The sequence below is a fragment of the Phlebotomus papatasi genome, chromosome 1 (genome assembly GCF_024763615.1).
Source record: "Phlebotomus papatasi isolate M1 chromosome 1, Ppap_2.1, whole genome shotgun sequence".
Lineage (NCBI taxonomy): Eukaryota > Metazoa > Arthropoda > Insecta > Diptera > Psychodidae > Phlebotomus > Phlebotomus papatasi.
The window spans coordinates 71,541,974-71,555,017 of NC_077222.1; the positions used below are offsets into that span (position 1 = coordinate 71,541,974).

General features: G+C 35.5%; 1 protein-coding gene across 2 annotated transcripts; it reads left to right on the forward strand.

Annotated features, from left to right (window-relative positions):
- Positions 1-3,170: 3,170 nt before the first annotated feature.
- On the forward strand, positions 3,171-12,188 carry LOC129800414 (SKI2 subunit of superkiller complex protein). 2 transcript variants are annotated; one of them, XM_055844778.1, is made up of 3 exons: positions 3,171-3,272; positions 3,329-5,122; positions 10,407-12,188. In XM_055844778.1, exons 2-3 carry the CDS (start codon positions 3,329-3,331, stop codon positions 12,090-12,092), a joined length of 3,480 nt encoding a protein of 1,159 aa, XP_055700753.1. In that variant the 5' UTR covers positions 3,171-3,272; the 3' UTR covers positions 12,093-12,188. The 2 variants fall into 2 exon arrangements, with proteins under 2 accessions (XP_055700753.1, XP_055700747.1); XM_055844772.1 differs by having other exon boundaries at positions 3,210-3,272; positions 3,317-5,122.
- The last annotated feature ends 856 nt before the right edge of the window (positions 12,189-13,044 follow it).

Below are 13,044 nucleotides of genomic sequence, written 5' to 3' on the forward strand. Positions count from 1 at the left end.
AAATACGTACTCCTTCCAGGAGTCCATGCTGAGACTCACCTCTTTCCATCTGCAAAGCTTTTCAAAAGACTAATCATGAATTGTGAAAGTAAAAATGGCCTAAACGACCAATGATTCGGGATTTTCTGCCGTCTTGCCCGTTGAGGTCGGTTGTGAAATCGGCGGCAGCCGCAGATGGTCTAAGAGGAAATAAATCTATCTATCTATCTATCTATCTAATTTGCTGAATTCAAATTTAATTGAGCAACCACATTTATGCTATTTCAGCATGTTTAAACATGTGTTGGTGGGCCAAGTATTAGTTACATCAATAAATAAGCGAAAATCTATCAATTCAAATTATTATTAATGGAAAATAACGCATAGGATCCATTCATCTGAAAATTAAATTGAATTTACAAATTGAAAAAATTCTAGTGAGACAGCACGGTTAGATTGAAAAAACTAATAAGAGCATCCTTTAAGAATTTTGAAGTATAATTTGTATGTAATTTTACTTTTTTTGAGAATACTAAAATATGTAAAGTATATCCTCGTCTGCTTTCTTACCATTAAAAAATAGTCTAAACCTAAATTTGAAAGTGTGAAATTAAAATAACCGAGGTCTTGGAAGGCGGGCACAGTAGCGCGACTGGTGGTGGTGGTCCAACAAGGATTCTCTTGCTAAGGGTGCGTTTTACTCACAGCCCAAGAACAACTTTTCGTCTGCAAGAGCGTTATATAGTCTTATGCATATCGTAAGGCAAGCTCACTATATGGCCGTAAAGATGCACAAGCACACCCTTCACCTCCCACTCATAGGGCTAACCCTAGGGATAAGGCACATTGTGTACCCAATCATTCTTTAGGGATTCAAAATAACAGCAGGGTCTTTAGACGCGGAACCAATTCGTCTTACAAAAGCTCTATTAAAAAAATAGTTTTTTTTTAAACCAGTTGTGTGTATAGCATAGCCAGCATAGCATACCACAACTGATACAGGGTTAAGTTGATATGCAACCTAGCAACAGACTGGAAATAAAAACTTATCTAGCGGGAGGTAGATAAGTTTTTTTTGCCTAATTTGCCTAATTTGGATGACATTGTATTTATGCTCAAATATAAGAGAATCTACTATTTTTATAATTTTTTTACTGCATCATGTTCATGTCCCTGAATGTAGGTAGATTAGTACAGATCGACGCCTTCATTCCACTATACTATTCAAAATAACAACTTTTCATGAGAGCCAATTGAAGTTGACAAAAATTTAACCAACCAGTTCTCGTTAACCAGATATCCGATAATCACCAAATTTTCACCTATTGATTTTTCACGTATTCTCCTATTAAAATAGTACATCTTTGTTCCACAAACAACATAACTCTTTACAAAAAAACTAAACTAAGCTACACTTTTGGGACGTGGTATAACAAGAGGTTTTTCTTTCTTCAAGAATAACGGATAAAAAAGCGTGGTCACCTCATGGTCAGCTGGTCAGCCCTTTAAATACCCATTTAACCGGGAAGATGGCGAGAGAAATTTCTAGTCGTTAGGGCGCTGAACATTACCTTTGGCCTAACATTACCTTTCTCGCAGTATTTCTTTGATATATTATATGAGACGCTCAGAGCAGAAGTGGTCTCCTTTGTATGCATTTCCCTATTAAAACAGTCCACTTCTGCTCTCAGCGTCTCATATATCAAAGAAATATTGTGTTATTTGCTTATGGTTTACACTTGCAACTTTCGAAACACAATAAAAATGCGAATTAGATTAATATCAATCGCACTGTAAATATTGTTTTTGTAACAAGTATTGTAACTATTGCTTGAAATCTCTATGTTTACAGTGTGAGTGATCACTTTTGAAGTACAGTGCCCGCTCTCTAACCCGAATCGTCGTAATCCGGACAAGTTATCGACAGTTAATTTAAAATAAATTTGAGGTCATATATGCATGTGTGTTCAGCAATGAAAATGAATTATCCTGTATTGTTTTTGCTTAATAAATGAAGTATAATAGAATAGAATTCTCTAATTATGTCTTTTTAAAACTTCTATTCTAATTCTACAAAAAAAAACTTGTATTATATTTTTGAGACGTTGAACAAATTCAAAAAATCCACCTGAATTACGAAGCTGGCACTGTATTTTATTCTCTTAATGGTATTATACATCATACGCAAATTGAGTGAATTTAGATAATTTATTCCTGGGCAATTGTTATCCGAATTGCTGTCACGAATGTATTTTTAGTTACTTTAGTTCTTCAATTATTTGGGAAAAATAGTCCGTCAGATATGAAAATACATTTTGTTATTGTTTTCTTGCTTTGCGGTAGGTCATGCAAAATTTTTGCTCAAAATGGCGAACGGAAAATACGACACCCCGTCGAATTTGTTAAAATTGACCTCTTTCCTCCTTCCTGATTTGAATTATAATTGCCAATTTGTTTTCTTGGATAGTTACTCTATCTAAATCAATAGAGTTTGTAATGAATTAATGCACAGAATTTAAATTCAGTGACCGTTAAGACGTGTGTTTGACAGGGGCTCCCCGCGCCCCCATAATGGATAATTTTTTTCTTTTCAAAAAATTCATCTATAAATCTATAGGAAGCTAATCCCAAAATATAAACATTCTATCTCAAGTATTTCTGTTACATTGACTGAATGGGTTAAAGTATTAAAATATTAAAAGATATACTAATAGATATTCTTCACGGGGTCCAAATATTACACATTTAGGTGACCGAAAAAACGCGCAAAATGGCATTATGCAAAATATGGGATTGGTATTTTACATAAGTTTTAGCCAAATAAACAAAAAAAGAACATGTTTTTCCTTATTAGGAAAATTCATTGAATTAGTTCTTAAAGTTTTACCAAACTGTATCTTACGATTTTTTAATTTTTCTTTGAAAAATTTTTAATCAATTGTTTTTTTTTTTTAAATCGTTTCTCTGAAAAATTACAAAAAAATTGAAAGGTTTAAAAAAGGATTTTGTAAGTTCTGGAATTTTTATCGAAGTTTAATAAAGTCAAAAATATAACTTTAAATTAAATACTTTTTACAAAATCATTAACACTGGCACTGGCTCTTTATGAAATTTAAATTGGTGGAATTAGATATGGGATTTTTTGTTTATTGAATTTTGATGCGATAAAGACAAATATGTTACTTGGGTACGTTGGGTAGTGTATTGAGTGTGAATTAAAGTGTCCTAACCTAAAAAAAAACGTGTTTGTTGTTTTTTTGTAATTTAATAATTTTATTGCTTTTTAATTGAAAGTAAGATTAATTTTTAATATATTTGTGCAAAAGATAAATTTTAGTATTCTTTTAAGATGGAAGTACCAGACAATCTGCGGGATTACATTGTTAATCCCTTCCTGGAATTGCTTGAAAACATGCCTATGGAATGTTTACCTTCAGAATCCAATCCGGACAATGTTTTTGACATCTCTGAGCCTCTCCTGGGAACAACCCTGAAGGCAAAACGATGTGATGTGACCGGAGAGGTAATTGATTTTCTTGAAATTGACATTGCAAATCCTGACAGCCGTCCGGATAACTCAATGTCATTCCAACGAGCACCGGATGTGAGTGGCAAGAGATCTGTACGTGGTTCATCAACTAACTACCCCTTCTGGCCCGGTGGCTTTGACGAAGAATCTGATGAGGAGCAAGAAGCTGAGGAGTATCCAGAGGAAGATGGACAACTCTTGACATTGGCACCAACAATGACTCATGGTATCTCCAGTACTGCTGATGATATTGAAGAGGCACTTGAGAATTTGAAAATTGACCAAATAGATTACACAGACTTGATAAATAGCAATCCTATTGCTAATCTCTGGGCAAGGAAAACTTCATTGGAAGATGGTAAAGATAGGAAAAAGAAGCCGGAAGTGCTGAAATTGAGCAATGCAAAGGATTTGAAGACAATTGAGACAAAATGGGCAGTTCTTGTGGATACTAATCAAGCCATTCCGGCTGCAACAACTGAACCTGCTCTGGTTTTCCCATTCAAACTGGATAATTTCCAAAAACATGCCATCCATCAATTGGAGGATCACAATCATGTTTTCGTGGCAGCTCATACGTCTGCCGGGAAGACAGCTGTAGCTGAGTATGCTATCGCCCTGAGTCTGAAGCATCACACAAAGGCAATTTACACCTCTCCGATCAAGGCACTGTCCAATCAGAAATATCGAGATTTCAAAAAGTCCTTCAAGGATGTCGGTCTCATCACGGGGGATGTTCAGATTGATTCTGATGCCTCGTGCTTGATCATGACAACAGAAATCTTGCGTTCAATGCTTTACTGTGGAAGTGAAATAGCCAGAGATTTGGAATATGTGATTTTCGACGAAGTACACTATATCACTGATGCTGATCGCGGGCATGTCTGGGAGGAAGTTCTAATCCTCCTGCCAGCCAATGTGACTATTGTCATGTTGAGTGCTACAGTTCCCAATACCCTGGAATTTGCCTCCTGGGTGGGTCAGACAAAGAAAAAGAAGGTGTATGTTGTAAGTACCCTTAAGCGCCCCATTCCCCTCAAGCACTACCTCTACGTGCCATTTGTGGCCAAGAATAAGGAAGAAATCCATCTGATCCTAGACGAAAATAGTCGATTTCTCATCAAGGGTCATGCAGATGCTGTTGCCCTCAAAGAAACAACTTCGGCCAAAATTGGTCGGAAACTCACGAGAAACCAGGAAAAAACCATGTGGGAGAAATTGGTGGGTTTCCTGAGGAAGACAGACAAGCTCCCCGTGGTGGCTTTTACCCTCTCACGGAATCGCTGTGACATGAATGCTGAATCGATGAGAGGATGCGATTTGTGCACAAACAAGGAAAAAGGCATAATCAATAGCTTCTTCATGAAATGCCTGCAGAGCCTAAAGCCTCCCGACAGGAACTTGCCACAAGTAAAAAATTTGCAGTACTACCTCGAGAGAGGCTATGGAGTTCATCATTCGGGAATTTTGCCAATTCTCAAGGAAATTGTAGAAATGCTCTTCCAATGTGGCCTCGTGAAGCTACTCTTTGCCACTGAAACCTTCGCAATGGGCGTCAATATGCCAGCTAGGACAGTCATATTTGACTCTGACAGGAAATTCGACGGAACTGAGGTAAGTAATATTAGTCACAATTAAAATGGCTAGTTATTTCAAAGAGAAAAGTCTAAAAATAATACAGCAATATTTTGTCAAGATTAAAATAAAAATTTTGGGACTTAGGATACTATTAGATTTCAGGCATAGGGGAAAGGCTCATAATTTTGTCCAGTTTTTTTTATTTTGGACACTGAGGATAAAATTGGACACCAAAAATAAATTGATTAAAATGATGGATTTTTATTCCAATATTTGATGAATAATGAATTCTATCTAAATATTTGTTCTTTTTGGAAGATTTTAACACTAAATATGTTAAATTTTGAATATGATTTGAGTTGAAATTGCTTTGTTGAAAATTCAGTGTGAGCAATTGCTTACGAGAAATGACAGAACTTCGTGTTTACTTCACTCTTATTTAGCTGTGGTGAAGTACTAACAATGTTTCTTCGCTTTTTTTGAGTGATATTATTGAATATTCATTGAAAATTGTGTTGATTCACGTTAGTCGTACTTTGTACATTTGACCTGAAGTGAGATTTGCTTTGTGAATTACGTTTTTCATGTGAAAAATGGGACATTTTTTAAAGACATTTACCAGTAAGGTGATACTCCTTATTTTGGACAGGTGTTTTTTTCACGAAATTTCGTGAAGTTTTAGCTTTTGTGATGACTAGGTTGGGCAAATGCCTGGAGAAACAAAGGAGCATCATCTCTACGAAAGAGATGTAGCGAGAAATGCCTTGAAAGGCTCCCGGAAAGGCCAGGGAATGAGTGAATCCGTACGTACTTAGAGTACCGAAGTCAACTCACTTTAATGAATGATATGGAAAGTATCCGGGCTTCTTGTGACATTCTACGTTTTCCTTACATGAACAGGAAGAGGACTTGGTAAGATTAGTTCATGAAATGAAGAACAATCGGCATCCTGTTGAGGCGGATTAGCTGTCCAAATTTACAGCCAAGTTGTCCAAATTAATAATACAGTTGTCCAAAATAAGAGTCAAATTCACCTCTACATATCAATTCATTTTTAAACATATTAAGAGTAATTTTAGTAAAAATAAGACGATAAATAGCTTGCTAAGTTTCTAAACAACTCTTCTGAAAAGAGAGTAACAAGAAATGTCAATTAGTATTGAAAATATCGCACTTCAAACTTAGAACATCGATGCTTATAGGCAGACTGGTCAAAATTATGAGCCCTTACCCTATATCGGTTTTAAAATCGTTTTACTACCAATCCGTAAGCAGTTGAAATCAATTTAGACTTGTGCGGGATTCCAAAACCTCTCAAATGAATCCATTTAGCTTCAATCTCTTGATATTTTTGCTTCCTTCAGCTGTTTAATTTAATGTTTGAAAAACCGTTTTTAGGATAATTCAAAATTCAATTAATCCCATAGGGGAGACCGGGGCAGATTAGGCAGCAAATGAAATTTTTCTTTGCCTATTTGTCGTCCAAATTATGAAGAAGGACTTAATTAGCATAGCTTCGAGCGTTTCGAGCATATCGCAAAGGATGCATCATGGTTCATTCCGGAAAACTGGAGAACATATTTAAAGGATAACTCACGCTGTTTAGAATTGTAAAAAACAAGAAGACTCAACTAAAAAACAAATAGGGTAAAGTGGTACAAGTTGGCCAATGGTACAATTTGGACAATGGTACTAGTTGAACAAGGCTTTTTTCTTGATAAATTTAGAACTTCAATTTTATTTGTATATTTTTAATGCTTTAGTTTTATAATTTGGTTCCTTGTGCTTAAAAAGAAATTTTGTACTGTATTTATCAAGAAAAAAGCCATGTCCAACTTGTAACACTATGTCCAACTTGTATCACTTTACCGTATTCTTCCTTTTTTTATGATATCGCAAAGGTTTTACACTGCAGCATTTATTTAAGAGATTATTTCCGTTTACTACCAATTTAATTACATTTATAATTTACTTATCTTAAAACAAAACTTGCTCAAAATACAATTATTTTTCGATCAAAAATAAATATCTTTTCGTTACAGTGTCATTACTAACACTATGCAACAAATTGACAATTTTTTTTTGGCACACAGATCTCACATGGTACGTTTGGTAGAGTCGAGTCCCCTGATCAAGAATCTGTTCTTGGTTTTTCTCCTATTACGTCACAATTTTCTTTAATTTTTTTTTGTTTTTGCTGTTTTGTCTCATATTATCAATTATTCCTCCGGTTCTAATGTACAGAACTTAACAAATGGGCATCCGTTTGTAAGGTAAGAAGTTGTGCTTCAACTTGAAAATTATGTGATATTTTTAAAAAAAATCCTTGGGGGGCGGAAAAACAAAATCAAACTAAAATTTCTGAAAAATGGCCTAAGAAAGCAACTTTTGAAAAATCATATAAACTAAACTAAACTAAATATTATTGTACTCCCTTCAGCACACAGTAGACTCCACTTAGGACTACATTTTTGCCATAGAAGACATCCTCCTCTGATTCCTCTAAATGCCTTATTTTTTGATTTTTGTCAGAAAATTTTTCAGAAGAAGTGCTCCTTTTTTGACCAGATTGTTACCAAGTGGGGAAGGAGAGGTGGGACGTCTTTGGAATGTATGGATGAAATGTCCGCTAGGATGGTCTCTAAAACATATTCAAAAATGAAAAGCATCGATGGTATGGTTCTTGAGATGTTCCTAAAAGAGTGGTTTCTGGAGGGGAAGGATAGACGTTGGGATTAAATTCTTGTATACTAAATCATATGACACGTAAATATCCCATTCTAGCAATGACAAGTGACTCCACATGTCCGGCAGAATGGTGCAATGACCCCAACATTGTTCTGTGTTCTGAGATCAATACGACAGACTACCAATATAACCTTGATCTGGTCGCTAGATGTGACGTTAAAGTTTTCACGGATGGCTCAGAGAAAGGTGGGAAGTCTGGTGCGGGGTTTGTATGGACCAACCAAAATATAGAGGAATCCACTAGTCTGGGGCAATTTGCAACAGCTTTCACTGCAGAAATCTTTGCTGTGGTGTCAGCATTGTTTTGCCTTCTGGATCATGGACTAGAAAACAAGGACATCTGCTTTGCATCGGACAGCAAGAGGGCTTTGAGAGCAATTGTAGAGGGATCAACTGATTCATTATTGATAAAGGAAGCAAGAAATTATCTCAGCAAACTCTCAGCACATAATAGAATTATTTTGTTCTGGGTCCCAGGACACGCAGATATCCTGGGAAACGAGATTGCGGATAGGCTATCGAAACTCGGTAGGGAAAGTACTTTCATAAGGCCTGAACCTGTGATAGGAATACGCAAGGAAACGAAGAATGATGAATTAAAGAACATTGTTCTTAAAGAACACGAGAAATATTGGAAAAACTTAAATGTCTGCAGATCCACAAAGGCTCTGATTACCAATTCAATAGACATTTTTGGGCAATTATTGGAATTTCCTAGGAAATCTACAAGAATTATCGTTGGACTGCTTACAGGACACTGGCTGAATGCCCATCTATTTAAGATGGGCCTTACCGACAGTCCGGAGTGCAGATGGTGCAAATTTTCATATGAAACAGTGGAGCACTTTCTGGGAGATTGTCCAGTGCTATCTGCGCTTAGACGTGGTATATTTGGACAGGACACCATAAACTTTAAGGATTTTCAAGTTACCCGGTTAAGTGATTTACTCAACTTTTGGATCAAAGCGGAAAATGGAATCGAGTTAAGGGATTTAAATACTTAGGCATGCAGAGCTCACTACCCGCTGAAAATGGCTGCATCCCTTCTCTGGAATTTAATCATCAATCTACAATCTACAAATTGAAGCGACATTTGGATTCCTTGGATCAACTTATGGGGGGTACTCAGAACATTCCAAGTCGATATCATCATCAGTTTGTTGAGAAAATAAGTTTTTTGGCAAAAATTTACAAGATTTCATGTGTTTTGAAAATGACTAAAATCAAAAAATAAAGCATTTAGAAGTATCGGGGCAGGATGTCTTCTATGGCAAAAATGTAGTCCTAAGTGAAGTCAATTGTGTGCTGAAGAGAGTACATTAATATTTAGTTTAGTTTAGTTTAGTTTATATGATTTTTCAAAAGTTGCTTTCTTAGGTCATTTTTGAGAAATTTCAGTTTGATTTTGTTTTTCCGCCCCCAAGGATTTTTTGAAAAAATATTACATAATTTTCAAGTTGAAGCACAACTACTTTCCTTTCCAACGGATGCCCATTTATTAAGTTCTGTACACTAAAACCGGAGGAATAATTGGTAATATGTGACAAAACAGCAAAAACAAAAAAAATAATAATTAAAGAAAATTGTGACGTATAGGAGAAAAACCAAGAACAGATTCTTGATCAGGGGACTCGACTCTACCAAACGTACCATGTGAGATCCGTATGCCAAAAAAAAAGTTGTCAATTTGTTGCATAGTGTTATTTATAAATTCGATTTAAATCATTTAATTAAATTATTTTCAAATGGGAAAACATAATTATTAGAGAAAATCAAACTTTGTGATATGCTTGGCATGATGCTTTATGAATTAATTGAATCGCTAAACAACTTTATTAAGTTAATAAAATTGGTATATAAATGGGTACAAATAGGGGAGACTGGGGCAAAATTTATCAAAACGAAAATTTCAATATTCGCTATTTTCTGAAATAAAATAGACTGAGGCTTGAAATTTTTATTATAGATAGCCTTCATGAACCTTCTTAAACTTACAAAGTTTCAAGGGATTCGAGGAAGGATTATGTAAAATAAAAAATAATGAAATTTTGAGCCCTCTTTTTGGAATAATTGGCTTACAGAAAATACCAATACTGATTAGCTCAATTTAAGCACATTTCTCGTTAAGATAGAGAAAAATTATCTTCGGCAAAGTTGTAGAGGAATAAATTTCCTATAAAAATATGTCTATTTGATATTTTTAACGTTTGCGAGAATAAAATGTCAAAAAATTATCTGAAGACTGACAAAATTTGCCCCAGCAATTTTGAGAATCTCCACAAAATCGACCTTTTAGAAAATGATTCGAAAATCACATTTCTTTCGAGATAGAGGAAACTAGTCTTCTGCAATGTTATAGAGCAGTAAATTTCCTATAAGAATATGCTCGTTATAAAACGTTTAAGTTTTCTCAGAGCTCATGAAAGAATTAAATATGCGTTTTGACAAGTTTTGCCCCAGTCTCTCCTTATATCGCAAAATCACTGAGCCATTCTTTAATATTTTTAAAACATTTATTTAAAACTTCTTTTCATATTTAACGCAATAAATGTCTTTCTCAAACTTAATTAAGGTGAGACAGCTTCATCCGGCAGAATATACACAAATGGCCGGACGAGCTGGTCGCCGTGGACTGGATGAAAATGGAACAGTAATTCTTATCTGCAAGGCCGAAAAGGTGCCAGATGTAGCAGTGCTCCAGGGAATGATGTTGGGAAAACCAATGCGCCTAGAGTCCCAATTTAAACTAACTTACGCCATGATTCTCAATCTCTTGCGCGTGGAGAGGGTATCAGTGGTGGATATGATGTCACACAGCTATCGAGAATTCCATTCACAGCAGAAACTCCCAGAGAATCGAGCAAAACTCCGAGAGATTCAGCAGGAATTTGCTGCACTTGAACCTCTCGGTGATAACATGAATCATATCTGTGAATTCTATGATGTGGCATCTGAATATTTCTCATGTTTGGATCGTGTCAATGAAGAAGTTTTCAAGCATCCTGATGTGAAAAAGAAACTCCAACCAGGAAGACTAGTTGTGATAACAAAGGGTAATCTCTGCAACAATTTAGCAGCAATTCTCACGGTAAATGATGCTCAGCGAAAGGAAATGGAGCTAAAAGTGGCAGTTTTGGGTGATGCCGGAGTATCGGAAAGTAGTGAAAAGGAAGACTTTTGGCATCGATTGCTCTCTCTTGTCACGATGGGGAAAATTCATGTGCCGGAAAATGTGGCATCATTCACAATTCTCACGGTGAAATTGAAGCACATTGTGGAAATTGTCAATAGCACAGTTAAAGTACAATCATCAACTGTGATCCAGAATTGGGAACAGAAACAGATGGAGCGCTTTAAGGATGCTCCATGGGGACCGAGTTCTTTGAAACTTGTCGCTGATTTGAATCATGTCATCGAGGAAGCTTCAAAAGTTGACTTTATCAATCTCTATGAAACTATCCCACTCTCTGCAGTTGATAACTTAAAGGAGCTCAATATCCACCGTCAAAGACTTGCAAATTCTCTTGCATGTACAAAAGTCAGTAATTTCCGTGAGCAATTCCGCAAAGTTTTCGAGCGAAAGATGATAGAACAGCGTCTGCAGCATCTCAAGTATATCACTTCCAAGGACAATATGGCCCTGTATCCGGACTATTGCAACAAACTCGAAGTCCTACGTGAGATGCACTATATTGATGAGCAAAACAATATCACCATGAAGGGAAGGGTGGCATGTGAAATGGGATCAAATGAACTCATTCTCACGGAAATCATCTTTCGCAATATCATTTCGAATTTGGAACCGGCAGAAATTTCTGCTCTCCTCTCGGGATTGGTGTTTCAGGCAAAGACAGAAGCTACTCCCAATTTAACCACGAATCTCAAGGAAGGAATTAAGATAGTTGAAGCAATTAATGATGAAATCTTCAATCTTGAGCAGAAGCATCGGGTTTCAACATCCTTAGATGCTCAAGCAAAGCCCCATTTGAATTTTGGACTTGTGGAAGTGGTTTACGAATGGGGAAGGGATAAACCCTTTGCCGATATAAAAGAACTCACTGATGTCCAGGAAGGTATCATTGTGAGATGCATTCAGCAACTTCATGAAATTCTTCTCAATATTAAAGATGCCTCGAGAGTTTTTGGTGATCCGGTGCTACATAAAAAAATGGAAGATGTCTCCAATGCCATCAAAAGGGATATTGTCTTTGCAGCTAGTTTGTACACGCAAAAAGATGCTGGATTAATTGTATCTTAAGGAAGGAAGGAAAGGTGTTCAGCAAGGGCTGAGCAAATCAAGAAAAAAAACTGAAGTTTTTGAATTATAAATAAAATTATTTTAAGAATTTTAAAACTTGTGAAACTATTTAACACTTCATATTTTTCTTTAAAAAAAATATTGAAAAATGCATATTTTGTCAAGCAAAAAATTCAAAGCAATTTTCTTAAGTTTTGCTACATCAGACGTTAAGTACTTAATAAGCACTTAATGAGCAATTAATTAATTCTTAATTTTTAGATCAGTAAAAAAATGTTGGCCCTTAATTTTTTTTATTCTCAAAAATTCAAGATTTCGCGAAAATATCATCATCTGCATTAGATTCAAAAAAATCTTTCATCAAAACGAAGAAACCCGATAGAAGTTATTTTAATTTTTAACCTCAAAATACTTTTTTTTAGAGCATGGCGGCAGGTCCCAGTCATTGCAAGTCAGAATCACAAGGCCAATCTCATTAAAACAAATTTTTGGGCATTTTAAATCATTTCAAACAAAAAAGTGGCCGAAATTGCAAACTGTCCGAAATTTGGTACAGTTAGCCTATCAAAATTACTCTTGGCAAAATAATGCAGCTATCCAGCAGAAAGTAAGGGTCTGCAGTTTTTTGCATATATGTACAATCTTTTTTTTTAACCTTCCAACCAAACTTTTGTTACGTTTTTTATATTGAGAGAGAATTTGTCTGGTTGGTTTTTTATGCGATTTTTATGTTTTTTTTTCTGAACATTCTTTTAATTTTTTGTTAGCACAGAGAAAAGTAATGTCAAAACATTGAAAAACTACATTATTAAAACTTGTATTTAATATTTTTTACAGAGGTGACCTTATATATATACCAGCTCTAAGCTGGCTATACACTAGACAAAATTTATTGCAATATTTCTTTTCAATACTCAAGGATTGCCTCCACATTGCAAAGATTTATTGACAT